This window comes from Microtus ochrogaster, chromosome 16, assembly GCF_000317375.1.
Source record: "Microtus ochrogaster isolate Prairie Vole_2 chromosome 16, MicOch1.0, whole genome shotgun sequence".
NCBI lineage: Eukaryota > Metazoa > Chordata > Mammalia > Rodentia > Cricetidae > Microtus > Microtus ochrogaster.
The window spans coordinates 42,259,350-42,274,268 of NC_022018.1; the positions used below are offsets into that span (position 1 = coordinate 42,259,350).

Below are 14,919 nucleotides of genomic sequence, written 5' to 3' on the forward strand. Positions count from 1 at the left end.
TTTACTCATCAGATCCCACTGATCTCTTCTGTGCCCCCTTCCTGGGCAGCCTTCTTGGAGAAGCTTTATTGATCTGATTCAAAGTTTCCTGAGGAATCCAACTCATGTCAACGTCATTTTGACTTGATGTACCCATTTCTACTTTCTGTATAGGTCTCTTGCGCTACAAGAACATAAAAGACTATTTAAATACATGTCATAACATTGTTTATTCTAATTTTAAAAACTTTGATCGATATATATAATTTGAGTATCTCAGCAGACAAATTACATTCTTTTCTTGTTTTAAAACACCCCAACACATACTTTATCTGCTAGAAGGATAAAACCATGTCTTCTTAGTGAGTAAAATGCTTGTCACCAAGCCTGATGACCTGTATTTGATCCCAGAGTCCCAAATGATAAAAGAATCAACTTCTCAAAGTTGACCTCTGGCCTCATCACATGTGCCAAAGCACACACATGTGAATGCACATGTACATATGCCCACCCAAAACCAGATATATGTAATAGGAAAATGTTTAAAAAAATAAATCTTGAGACTCTAAGTTGTTGTTATACCACTGATAGATCAAATAAAAACTACTATTTACCCAATAATTTTCTTTCCATTTGGGAATCAAATCATAGAAAATAAAGTTCCAGTCAGTGAAATTCAAGATAATTATTGAAATGTTGCAAGCAGGACTCTTTCATTGGTAGCTAAATATAATCAAATAAAGTAGGTACAGACACAAAAAAAACCCCCACAAAATCTCAAATAGCTTGACAATAATGAATTCATTAAGAATGTGAAGGTTTCAAGGCATAGTGGTATGTATATATAATTCCAGGACACTGCAGGGAGAGGCAGAAGGATCAGGAGTTCAAGGCCTGCCTTAGCAGCATAGTAAATTCAAGGTCAGTGTAGGCTGACCCTGTTTCAAAAACAAAACAAAGACAGGGTAAGACTTTCTCTATAGTCTATCTGCTGCAATACTGGACTATGAAGCCCACTTAATTTCATTTTCTTTAGTCTTGCTCTGAAGCTTAAAAATCAGAAATCTGTGCGGGAAGCTGGGCATGGTGTACACACCTTTAAGCACAGCACTCAGAAGGCTGAGGCAGGTGAATCTTTATGAGTTCCAAGCCAGCCAGATCTACATAGTAAAAGACTATCTCAAAATTCTGTGGAGAAAGTTTGTAATTCCAGCACCTGGGAGGACACAGGAGAACCATGCTAAGCCAGACTGAGCTACACTGGACTTTAAGGCCAGCCAGAAATACACAGAAAAATGCTGTCTCAAAACCCAAGGGCTATAGCTATAGCTCAGTATAAAATGCTTGCCTAGCAGGTAGAAACTCTGATAATCTATTTAAACAGATTTATACAGTCTATAAATTCTGAATACAAAAAAAGTATCCCCTCTCACTAAGAATTCTAACCCATATAAATTGTTTGATTACAGATAATTCTATACATCCATGAGGAAAATGTATTAAGTATTAAAAAAATCGTTCTGAACTCAAGGAACATTACCGTAAGACAGCAAAGATCACTTTAGAGAGGGTAACTAGCACACTAACTGGATTTGTGCACACATCTCAACAAATTCAAGTCACATATTCAAAGTCTCATCTCTGGGTAGTGTTAAAAAAGGCACCACAAAGTTCCAAGCCTACAAAAGTACAATAAGAACTAGAGTACAGTTAGTACCGCAACCACTCAGTGTGGTTTGCCAGCTGCTCATTCATAATTACCTTTCTAGATTCCAGGAGTTGATGAAGGCCAACAACAACTAGAAGCCCAAGACCAGCAAGGAACATATACATAAAAATTCTGGCAGAAAAAAAAAAAGAAAGAAAGAAAAGAAAATAGAGCTGGTGTTAATCCATACATACTGTATCTAATTAAAAACAAAAACTTAACATATGCTACAACAGCTTTCCAAATAACTTGTAGGAAAAATACAGCATTTTAATTAATTCCAGGCAACAAGCTTTACAAATTTCCTTTTATTTATAGTTAAAGAACACTTCGTCAAAGAACTCTACCTCTAAAACGTGTTTATTTCAAACTCATGGTTTACGACAATTTCAGTAGTTTTGTCAGCTCACATTTACACCCTTATTTCATAACTGGCCTTATAAATCCTGTCAAGTGAGTCACATCTGCGTTCAAATGATTCTTCACTCAGAAAAAACATTTTCCAAGAAAACACCCTAATCTGTGTAGTGATCTCAGAGGCCTGTTAGAGAGGCTAACCTGTGCAATGATCTTAGAGGCATGTTAGATAGGCTAAGGCTCAGTTAAAGCAGAAATGAATTTGGGAAAGGAAAAAGTCAACTACTCCTGCTGTAAAAACAGTTTTTCATGTTCCACCATTTTCCTTGACTTGTATAATAGGCACAAGAAGCACATAATGTATGGATTTCACATTCTGACCATTTCTAGACATTCTGTGATCTGAGCACACTGCCTTCCAGCTCAGTCTGGGAGCTTCAGATCTACAGATACAGCTTTACTTACGTTTCTCCATCTAGCCCGTCCTCTCTTTCAATAACTGTAACTGTCTGATTGAAGACAGCATCTTGGAATACATTGCCCTGTTTAAGAAACAGATGTTTAAAAAAATCACATGAGATGTGTTAAAAGAATAAAAATTACATGTGTTCTTAAAACTGCTATTCTACCAGACTTAACTTTCCATCACTTTGTCATACAGGACAATAAGGCCATATGTAATTTATGATTCAGTGCCAGGTACAAAACTTATGTTATTTCACCTTTAAAATAAAAATGCCTAGGAACTTGCCAAGACCACCCTCTACCTTCTGCAGGGAGCAGGGAGGTGGTGGCTTCAGGAGCCAAGGCAGCTGTGAAGATCACAGAGCCCTGGTAGGAAGAAGCACAGCCCACAGAGCTCCTCAGCAGCTGCAGGAGCAGACCACTTAGGAAGCAACCCAGACAAAGTCAGGCTCATGCTCTAAATGGAAACTGGAATGAAAACCAATTCCACTCTAAGGAACAGACCAGTAATTTATTTTCAGTTTCAAAGTATTTTTTTCATTATCATCTTAAAACTACTTCGATAATTTAACAAAACTTTATTTTTCCAATACAGAAAACCACCGGATATATATATATATCTGTTCTACAAATGTAGTACTTTGAAACTGAACCTGAACTGAGCTCAATCCTACTTGAAAACAAGATGAAATAATAGACACAAAATGAAGTAACTCTTTAGCTATTTAAATGTCACTCTGAAGACAGAATGAGAAGCTTTTCCTCTGTGCTAATCATAAGGGAGGGACTGGCTGAAGACACAAGAAGCCATTAACAGGCTGAGGGAAGGTAGAACCCACTTCTGGAAGGATGCTCTTGGGAAAGGGAGTGGAATAAACTCAGCCTCACGCAATAGAGAATATAAAAGTTGTCCCTTTCAGGGATAAGTGAAATTAACACATAAACCTTACTGCAAAAATTGTATTTAAAAGTGGATTGTATTTTACCTATGAGCATACAAAAAAGCAAAACAGTAAAAGTCTTTCGAAGCATTTAAAGGGGAAAAGGTCTACAACAAAATGGGACAGAACAAACGTCTTACTATTCAACAGCGTCTAAGTAGAGGCAAACTCCACTGTACACTTCCTCCTTGTCAAGATCTAGCTCAAGTCACTTTCTCACACACAGCAGCACCTCGTGACACACAGCCCAGGTGTGTACACTGACCACTATGCTACTGCTTCTTTCTGGCCATCTCCCTCAATACCTTACAAGTGAAGTTAGAGACGTTTGTGTTCCTGGTGCTATTACAGTTTGAACTACAAAACAAGCACTTATACAGACAGAAAACTATTCAACAATGGCCACTCTCCCATGTGGTTCCTAACAAAGACAAAACACAACTCAAAAGTTCTTACATTCAAATCTTTGTAGTTCAGATTGATGACCAGACCAAAAGGCCGTCCCCCCATGGGTTCTGCAGGAATGAAGGAATACTCAAAAGTCGCCTGTCTCTGTGGTGGCACTATAGTGTTCAGAGGAAGAGCTGTAAAATTCTGGATGTAAAACTGGTAGTCCTGAGGATAACGAAATGAGGCATCTAGAGATTCAACAATAAAATCTTCTGTCCCCTTGTTCGTAAAGCCTACCAGGAACTTCACGATGTTGTTTGCTGGAAAATCTAAGACACAAAATAGGAGAGGTTGGGGGTGGGATCAGAACACATTCAGAGTTCAAAATGAAACACAGACATGGACTTGGTTTCAAAATTCTCTCCACCAGAGCATTCTAGCGTGACTGCACACTAGCTCTGAATAATCAGAGCTGTAGTACAAACTGAAAATCTTTTGGCTGCTCTTTGGGTTCCAATTTAGGAGATAAACTGGGTATTGCAATTCCAACCAAATCACATTCAGATTAAGAGGCTAAGAAAATCGTGGCAGGAAGATTATCATGCAAGAGGTTTATATAACTCAGTATGTTACTACAAAAATACATGGGGGAAGGTATCATCACATACTCAAATTCCCTCTCTTAGGTGGGGAGAACAGAACAGTGGCTTTGCACATTCTAGGTATGTAAAGAACTACTGAGTCCATCCCCAGCAAGCAAATCACTTTTTGTAGGTATTAAGTTGGAATACATAGAAAACAGAACACTCAAGTCCAAGAAAATTAGTGGTTTTTGTTGTTAAGGTCTTCCATAACACTGTATGACAGGCTAATGGGTTGAATTCCATCCAGTATAACAGGTTATAGAACAGACAGACCTGGGTTTAAATCTTGTCTCTGAGTAACTGTAGAACAAGTTTCTTAACCCCTGTAAGCCCAAGACCAACAATAACTATATCCTCACGGTTTGCTGGATTAAATGAGCACTGCAAAGTTAAAGACCAATGCTCCTCACAGGGTCCTCAATAAATAAATGTACTCAGGAAATTTCAGTAGCCCTAACAGGAAGACTGGAAATGCTCCAAAATCTAAACCTTTATGAGCCGCCAACAAGATGCTACAAGTGGAGAATCCAAGTCTCAAGTTGTGAGGTGTACGTGAAACAAACTCCACCTACAGGCAGCTCATTATGCACATAAAATATTCTACAACTTAAATAAAATACTCAAAACCACTTCTGGTCCCATACATTTAGAACAAGAAATATGCAACATTAGTTTTCTTTTTTAAGTTAATGCTATTCTGTAACCAAGGCCTAACTGTAGACATTTAGTATTTCATTGATATTTAAACATTCGAAACTACCATCAAATTCCAGACAGGCCTGATAACATATGCCTGTAATCCCAACACCTGGGAGGCTGAGGCAGGAGGACCTTGAGTTCAATACCAACAAAATAAACTCCTTTTGAAAGTGAGTATGTGTGTGAGTGTGGATGCAAACAGAGCAGAGAATTACTTCTGGGGAGTCAGTTCTCCCCTTCACTTGCTCAGAAAAGGGCCCTCCTGTCTCTGCAGTGCTGCCTACTGCACGCTGCCTCATATCTTCAGTGAAGCCCCTAACTGGCATTTTCGTGTGACCGCTGGCTAATCTTTAACATGAGTTTAAACTCAAGTCATCAAAACAAAACGGTATTCCTGACACAGCTTGGAAAGTTTCAAGAATGGGACCTTTGGGGATGGCAAGATGGCTGCCTGATAAGCAGGGCTCAATCCTCAGAACCCATGACAGGATAGTCCTCCTGCAAGTTATCCTGGAGCCCCCGCATGCTCCCAGAGGTACATGTGCACCCAGATACACACATTTTTTTTTAAAAATTGTTTTGAGAAGAATGTTTAATTTCTAGCAAACCAAATAACATTTATTTTCCCCTTTAAATACCAGCATTACCACACAAAAGATTGGAATTAAACAGGCGATTCTCCATTACCTTCTCCTTTTACAAATAAGATAGTTGTGTCTGCACTCGGTGAAGCTTCTGGTTCACCAGACACATCTTCTTCTTCTTTATCTTCTGCCTAAAGGCAACAACATCAACAACAGAGTGCTGTGAAAGGGTGAAAACATGAAAAACTGCAGCGCAGACTTCACTAGACTGGGCTAAAGCACTGGTCACTGGTGCTGGTGGTGTGCATCTCTTACTTTTTAGGAGGAAAGACAAACACAGTTCCCCACTATCACAGTTTATACAATGGAGGTTCCTGCCCTGGGAAATCATTAGTCAGCACAGCCCAGTGCAAAGGAAGGGCCTCTCTCTGGGAAAGCCGCTTCCTGGGTCAGAGCATCTCTCCCACAGGTAAACACAATGGTGTAACTCTGCTCTACCTCGTCAATTAAACAGAACTCCTCATGGAAATATGGATACTAAGTCACTGGGAATCTGGTAACTCTACCTCAAGTAAAGACTGAAATTCTGTTCCAATTTTTCCACACATTCAGGAAATGCCAGCATGGATAGGAGTTCAACCACACTTGAACTGCAAGGTCCCTAAACAGACTGGCAAGCTAGCTTCCTTCCAAAGAAGGACCATAATAAGGTCCCTCTCCTTTTACTACTTACTTCTGATGCTGTGTAAAAGCAGCCTGACAATAATTCGATGAGCAGAGCTGGATTTGGTTAGTAACCACATTTTGCCCAGCCCCGTTCTCAAGCAGCCCAGAAAGATTTCCATACCAATTACAATTTCCTCATAGCCAGGTGGTGGTGGCGCACGCCTTTAATCCCAGCACTTGGGAGGCAGAGGCAGGCGGATCTCTGTGAGTGCGAGGCCAGCCTGGTCTACAAGAGCTAGTTCCTGGAAAAACACCAAAGCTACAGAGAAACCTTGTCTCAGAAAAAATAAAATAAAATAAGATTTCCTTATTACAATCAGTCACTTATCACTGAAATGGTATGGTAATGATGGATACAGACAGACAGACAGACAGACAGACAGACAGACACACACACACACACACACACACACACACACACACACACACACACACACAGAGACGGAGATCCCCAGATCCAAAGAATACAACTAGACAGGATATGACTTTTGAAGGCTGAGGCAGGATTGCTTGATTGATCATTGGAGTTTGAAGCCAGCTTGGGCAATATAGTTTCTCCAAAATACAATATGCAAGTAGGTGGATATACCTGAAACAGAAAGGCTAACAAATTCTGTAAGAATAAAGTAGCAAAGTATGCTTGAGAAAAAGGAGAAAGAGAGAAATTACAACTAAAATTCAACTTAATGAACTTCAGAATATGTTGAGAAAAAAAAGTGGTTCTGGTCAGAAAAAGATTACAGATACGCAATAAAGATAAATCCAGATGGAAAAGACCTCTAAATGGTCACAGTGATGAATAAATGTATGAAGGTTTGGGAGAGAGAAGAAAGAATACAGAAAGTTACTGTGTTTTCTTTGAATATTTTGACTGCAGAGAGATATTTGATTCTGGGGGCTGCTAAGATAAACCAACATAAAGGTACCTGAACTTTAAAATTTGGGTCTAAGAATGTGTTGCTTTGGAAAAGAGATTCTTTTGTTTCCACAGAGCAAACCTGTGGATTGCTTCCAGACTAGAGTCATTTGATGAACAAAGAGCCTCTGAAAGGCCGCCGTGAACAGCCCCCAAAATACTTTGCCCAACAAAAAGCAGGAAGCAGTTTGGAGAGAACTTTGCCCATATTCCCAAGTATTATTTATAAATGTTTGTTTAGATTTAAAGGGGGATGTGCTATAGAGATTTGCACTGGTATCAATCTTGGTTTATCGATACAAATTTAAAGTCAATTTTGTTGTATGTATATTTCTGTTCTTGATTAAGGTATTGTATTTGTGCAGCTCATTTAAAAATGTAATGTATAATTAAGAAATATAGGCTAATAGATAATCATCTATAATAGTCAAGCTTGTACTCATGTTAGGTTTTCTAGATATATAGAGGTATATTTCAGTTAGGAATTCTTCAAATCTTTCAGAGACTTTCAGAATATGGCATTTAAAATGTTTTAAGAACTTAGACTAGACTTTTCATGACAATGAGACATATCTGCTCCTGGCAGCACCAATCTACTTCAGAGGCTTCTCATGGAGTTTGCTAGCCATTTGGGCAAGAAACTGCTCTTGCCTGGACTGCTTGATGTCATGCTATGTAAACTGACATGCAGGACCCACAGAAAAATGACTGCTGAACTTGCCTAAAGATGAGATGGTCCTTCGGGGTTCCTGCTTCATGAAAGAGACTACCAGACATTCTGCAGTACACAGAAGAAAGTGACTGACAAACTGCCAATACAGATGGAACTGTCTTTGAAATTTCCTACTTCATGGAAGAGTCTGCCAGATACTATGGGCCTGTAGGCTGAAGGTGAATGCTCCAATATTACAGAAGAATTTTGGGTAACTGTCCAGGTAGCAGGATGTCTCTGTCAATTCTAGAGTTTTAGAAGTTGCTTACAATGCACTTCCTGTTCATTTAGGTAATATATCCTTCTGAAGTCTTTGATGGAATTGAAGAATAGTTATGATAAAAAATGTAAATATAAATATTGTAAATGGAATTCTTGCTTGATACCTGTTTCGCTATATGTAATTTTACTATGTTAAAGTTAAAACCTTCCTTTTTATTTAAACAGAAAAGGGGAAATAGTGTGGGACACCATTCTGTATATGTGTTGCTTTTATTGGTTAATGAATAAAGAAACTGCCTTGGCCTGTTGATAGGGCAGAGTAGAACTAGGCAGGAAAAACTATACTAAATGCTGGGAGAAAGAAGGCAGAGTCAGGAGACGCCATGCAGCTGCTGCCAGCAGATGCCGGAACTTTACCAGGTAAGCCACAGCCATGTGGCTATACACAGACTAATAGAAATGGGTTAATTTAAGATAGGAGTTAGCCAGAAACATGCTTAAGCTATTCGCCAAATAGTATTGAAATAATATAGTTTCTGTGTGGTTATTTCAGGTCTGAACAGCTGGGAACAAACAAGTGGCCTCCTACAAGAATAGAACAACAACAACAAAAAAGATACGAGTTCAATTCCCTGGAGCTACATAAAAGCAGAGAGTCATTTATGGGAGGACAAACTGGTAAGTGCCAGACTCCATCACGGGCATATGAAAATGGTAGCATCCTGCAAAGTGGTGGAGATATTTGCGGAGCTCAAGGCAAGGGGCTAGGAGACCTGAAAGCCATCAACGGAAGGCTGTGGTGGTTAGAATCAGGTTTTATCAACATTTATCAACATTAGGGAGTAAGCAGAAGAAGGTAGCAGAGAAAACAGCAGCAAGTCGGCGGGAAAGAGAAGGGGTGTCAACACAGTGGGATTCAAAGTGCAAATAGCAAATGTTAAAAAAGCCTGAAATACACAACCAGGAAAATGGGCCAGGAATTTGGCAATTAGGTTGCTGGTGACCATAGCAACTTTCACTACACATATAGGATGGCTCCTGATGGGTAATGAATATGAAGCTAAAGTAAGAGGAAAAAGTACCAGCAAAGGTAAAAAAGGGAGTAGCAACTGAAGGAGGGAAGACAACAAGCACATCTGCACGTGCGCAGCTCCAGGGCCAAATGCCAACGAGAAGGACCAAAGAATACTGTACAATCCACAGGCTGAGATCCTTAGAGTCATGAACACAGCTCATTGTTAGGGAAATGCACAGAAGTTCATCTTGAATAGTTCACTGTTGAAGGTCCTCATTTTCTGACACCAAAGCCAACATTCCTGCCAGAGCGGAGTTAAAGCAAGCAATGTTTGCGAGAACAGCTGACAACATAGAAAGCATATCAAAGTAAGACGGATAAACTTACGATTTACCTCATGTCACAAAGGAATATAAAGCCCACTAGTGCAACAGACTAGTCCGTGTATCCAGACCACCTCCATAAGCAGAGAGAGGAGAGAGCAGGTAACATGGGTGAGCTATTCAAAGTTGTTCCTCTATTGAAATGAGTTGAAGAGGTCAAAAGTGGGCACCGGATCCCTTGGAACTGATTGCAGATGTTTGTGAGTTATGTTGGTGCAGGGAAAAGAACTCAGGTCTTCTGGGAGAGTAGCCAGTGTTCGTAACTGCAGAGCCATCTCTCCAGCTCTGAGCCAGATATTCTTATTGTCATTATTACAGAGTATAAATTTCAGAGCAAACTTCAAAGAGATCATCTCTAACTGTTATTATTCATAAAGCATATTTTATCACCTGTTCTTCATCCCCTGCTCCCAAAACACACTCATATGACCCACAAAAACATGAACTCTAAGAAAGGAGAGGAAATACCACACTTGTTCAATCTAGTACCCAGAACAGAGCCTTGTTACATAGTAGAGATGCCCCTACAGGACTCATGGCAGGTTACTGAATGAAAAGAAGCAAGCACACACACACAAAAAACAAGAGCTAGAAAGCTAAGACCTAGACTCCAAATTTAACAGTCAGGGTCTGCTGCTGGCCCAATTATGCTGTTCTTCTCCAGCCTTCACATAGGGACGATCCTGACATGTTCAGTGCACCTTTTCTCTTCCCCTACTCCAGAAATCCTCAAGTTCATTCTCAATGATTTGCCCTTAGGCCAACTTCAACCCAGGGGAGATGGCTCAGAGGCTAAGAGCACATATGACTTTTGCAGAGGACCCATGTCTAAAACCTTCAACCGTCTGTAACTCCAGTTACAGATCTAAAGCCCCTGCCTTCCTCAAGCATTTGCAATCACATGCAAGTATCCATACATACATAACATTCATACATAACTTAAAAAATAATTACCAAATTTGCCTATATATAGAATATATTCTTGGGCTGAGTATCTAGCTCAGTTGATAGTATACTTGTTCCCTATGTCTGAAGCTCTAGGTTCAATCCCTGATACCACATGGCATTGTAGTACATGTCTCTAACCCATCATGTCCTGTATTTGGAAGAAGAGGCAGAAGGAGCAGAAGTTCAAGGTCATCCCTCAGTACCTTGAGCTCAGGACCAGCTGCATTACATTGAGACTACTTCAAAATTTGGGGGGGGGGGGATCTTCATGTGTCATATACATTCTATAGTATGTAGCACTAACCAAATCTGTGGGTTCGTCTTCTTCTACTTCAGCTTCATCGTCTTCATCTTCAATTATCGAATCTTCCACTGTTTCTTCATCATCTGTAAGATCTTGAGCCACTGCTAATGACCCTGAAATTAAAATAAAAAATGAGCACATAAATTTTATCAGTGTTTTTAAACATCAAGTCTAAACAAGAAAATGTTCTAGCCAGGCGGTGGTGGCACACGACTTTAATCCGAGCACTTGGGAAGCAGAGGCAGGCAGATCTCTGTAAGTCTGATGTCAACCTCTTCTACAGAGTGAATTCCAGGATAGCCAAAAGCTACACAGAGAAACCCTGCCTCAAATAAATAATAAAGAAAAAGAAGTTCTGCCTGTAGTAATTCAGTCTTCCTGGTCAGCTGAACAATACCCCTGCACAAAAATATTTATAATATCTTACTAGTAGTCTTAACTTCTGTATGTCAATTTTAATGGGAATGTTTCGAATATCAAAAGGCACAAACTCAGTGGGTTAATGGCACTTGCTGCCAAACCTAACCATGTGAATTTGATCTTTAGGATTCACCCTGAAAAGTGTCCCCTAGTCTCTGCATATACACTGCAAGACACAAGTACAGATAGAGACAGGCAGACAGGCAGACACACACACACACACAATGTAATAAAAAATTTAAAATAATAGTGGTATCTTCATGGTTAGTAGCAAAGAAAAAAATCTAAATATTTTGCACATGACTTTAAGCATATTTTCAGATAGATTTAAAATACCAAAAAAATAAATTATAATCATAACACTAAACTATAAATCATAGTTTTATAGGCAAAACTTTCTCAACAAGTCACACTACATCAATTTCAGGCAAAATCCTCAGAAGCCCTTCAAAGTTCTAGCTAGCAGTTCTTCCCACCACTTCTCAGTAACTGATGATGTGGCAATTCAGTGGGAAGAGCCACACGTGCAGTGCAGTATCCAAGAGCAACAATCCGTTCTCAGGACCATGCATTTTTAAATCTTTTCACTTTCCTGGGTTAAAACGATTCATTCATAGTTTATACTTCATTTTCCAAAGCCAGTTTCAAAAAAGAAAGAAAATCCAAGGGGCTACGGTTGTAGCTCAGTTGTTAGCTTGCAAGTCTTGCATTCCTGGCATGCTCGAAGCCCTGGGTTCCTCTCCACCACCTCATTCATGGGGTGTGGTGACAGACACCTGAAACCCAGTACTCCAGAGGTACAGGCACAAGGATCAGAAGTTCAAGGTCGTGTTAGGCCACAGAGACTTTGAAGCCAGCCAGGGCTACCTCCGTGAGACTATCTCAACATCTGTCCCGTGTCCCCACCGCGCCCCCAACCAAAATCCCTAACGGTAACTCAAAGTCCTATTAGCTACTAAATAGAAGCCAATCACTTCCCTGATTGCTTGGCTAAACAGCTCCTGAACGCGGATCATAACTTTTTATGCCCTGAACCGCTCAAACTTAGAAAAATGAAAGTAATTCTGGCGATCACTCAAACTAACTAACTCATTTTTATAAATTAGAAAAATCAAAGCTCATGAAGGGCAAGAGGAAAAGGTTTCTACGTTTTTACATTCTGCCAAATTTTTACTTCAGGTTAAACACTGGAATGAATAAACTTATAAAGCTCCAAGTAACTTCTTCCCAGCACATTTCCATCCAGCAGAAACTGGCTAGGAAAGGGAGAGGGGAGGGGTGGGGAGAAATTAGAAAAGCAGAAGAAAGCCATCCCGCGGGGACTCTTCGGTACCGGCTGACTAGCAGCAGGAGGAGGGGGCGTTTTTGGACACCGCGTCTCGAGGTCCATACCGACCGCGATGGTCGATCGAGGAGACCGAGAGACGGCGATCCATCGCGCCGAAGTAGAGAATCCGCTCTGGGCGAATGAATGGAGGCGCGCCCGCGTGGGGCTAGCGACACGTCAGCGCAGCGGCCGGGGGTTGGGGGTCCAGGGTCCGGGCGGGCAGAGAGATCAGATCGGCCCCGGCGTGGGTCCCGCGGACCGAGGGCTACGGGCCCGCGCTTGCAGAGGGCGCCGAGCCGCGGGGGGTTCTGGGGGGCAGCACGGGCCCCCTCCCCGGGAGTCCGGCCGAGGAAGCGGTGCCGGGCGGCCGCGGTGCCGGGCCCACCCCCCGCATCCCTCACCTCCGGGGCCTCCGCGGAGCAGCACGGCGGCTGGGAAGGCCAGCAGGAACAGCAGCAGCAGGCGGGGGAGGAGTCTCATGGTGCCGCCGGTCAGCGTCCACTGCACGTCCGCTAGGGCTCTCGGCAGCTCCGGCGGTAATGGCGTTACACTTCATCCGGGCTCCGCCGGAGGGGCGGGGCACGCACGGGCGCCGGCCGTGGTTCCGCCCCGCCACCAGAGACGTGGCCTTTAAGCGGCCAGGGGCGGGTCCTGCGGTAGGCGAGGTCACGTGGCCGGCGGTGGGGCCTCGGGGTTCCCGCGAGAGCCTTGCGGGCCTACCTCTTCTAGTTACGTTTCCCCTGCGGTGGTTGTTTTGAGGGACAGACCCTCGGTGAGTAAGCGGTCACGTGAGGGACGTAAACTTCCTGCATGTGTAGCTTTTGACAGAAAGGAAGGGCTGTGGGTAGCGACAAAACAAACAAACAAACAAAAAAAAAAACAAAAACGAGGAGTGACGCCTCACGCTCTGGAGTTGTATTCTTTTATACTTTGGGTGAGCGCGCGCACGTGGTGTGTGTGTGTGTGTGTTTGGGTGAGCGCGCGCACGTGGGGTGTGTGTGTGTGTGTGTGTGTGTGTGTGTGTGTGTGTGTGTGTAAGTGTGTGTAAGTGTGTGTAATTACCCGTGCACAGATGTGGAGGCCAGACAGAGGACATCTGGGAATTGATTCTCTCCTTCCACCTTTACGTGGGTTTTGGACTTGAACTCTGGCTTGCATCACAACCACCTCCCAGGCTCGGTTCTGGGATTTTTTTTTTATCTCTTAATGTAATGGATCCAGACTTAGAAATCACCTAGCATTTCTGCTGTTTCCACTCCACAAGATCTCACGTGGCATATTTCTGGCAACTTGAGCTGGCAAGTGTGAAACAAACTCAGGAGACCCTCCAGACACAATCCTTTATCAGGGCCTTACTGAGTTATTTTTCAGTAGCTATCAAGAGACACCATGATCAAAGCAATGTATAAAAAAAAGCATTTAGTTTGTAGGCTTGTTTACAATTTCAGAGCGTGTGTTCATGACCATCACGTCAGGGAGAATGAGGCAGGCATGTTGCTAGCGCATTACCTAAGAGCTTACAGTGCAGTGCCAAAAAAGACCAGGTAGAGAGTTAACTCCAATGGTGTAGGCTTTTGAAAGCTCAAAGCCCAACCCCAATGCCATATCTCCTCCAACAAGGCCACACCTGTTCCTTCCTTAGCAAACAGTTCCACCAACTGGGACAACACATTCAAGCACATGAACCTATGGGGGCTCTTCTCATTCAAATCACCGCAGGGGCTAAGAGGCCACCACGATGTTTGGAGCCTCTGAGCCACATAGGGAATAAACGCACCTAGGAAAGTCACAGCTTATGTCTGAGCTTCCCCAGTGAGTTCAGGTCGGCTGAAATGTGTGCTGAGAAGAGGTGGGAGAGACGTCTGCAAACTCTAGGGCCTTTAAAGGGCCACAAGTGCTCACCGCCTGGAGTCAGACCTGAGAAGGGGACAGTCGAGACATCCTCGGTGCAGTAACAGGGCATCTATAGTTTCACCTCAGTTACAGTCCCTGAAATAGAGTAAAATTAGAAGGACATATTTGTCCAAACCACCACAAAAACAAACAAACAAAAAATAAAAACTGTGGTGGTTTGAATAAGAATGGCCTCCACAAGCCGGGCAGTGGTGGCGCACGCCTTTAATCCCAGCACTCGGGAGGCAGAGGCAGGCGGATCTCTGGGAGTTCGAGGCCAGCTTGG

General features: G+C 42.2%; 1 protein-coding gene and 1 non-coding gene across 5 annotated transcripts in view; both read right to left on the reverse strand.

Moving 5' to 3' along the window:
- Positions 1-13,311, reverse strand: part of Ssr1 (signal sequence receptor subunit 1) — a 29,981-nt gene extending 16,670 nt beyond the window's left edge. For all 4 annotated transcript variants that reach the window (XM_026782945.1, XM_026782944.1, XM_013349114.1 and 1 more), the window contains exons 1-7: positions 13,142-13,311; positions 10,994-11,106; positions 5,871-5,958; positions 3,907-4,169; positions 2,510-2,586; positions 1,741-1,819; positions 70-163 (exon numbers count right to left, since the gene is read on the reverse strand). In XM_026782945.1, coding sequence (XP_026638746.1) covers positions 70-163; positions 1,741-1,819; positions 2,510-2,586; positions 3,907-4,169; positions 5,871-5,958; positions 10,994-11,106; positions 13,142-13,220 — 793 coding nt within the window. In that variant the 5' untranslated portion in view covers positions 13,221-13,311. The remainder of the gene's footprint in view (positions 1-69; positions 164-1,740; positions 1,820-2,509; positions 2,587-3,906; positions 4,170-5,870; positions 5,959-10,993; positions 11,107-13,141) is intronic.
- On the reverse strand, positions 6,087-6,244 carry LOC113456890. Its single transcript, XR_003377618.1, has one exon. It is a non-coding gene; the product is annotated as a U1 spliceosomal RNA (small nuclear RNA).
- Positions 13,312-14,919: the final 1,608 nt, after the last annotated feature.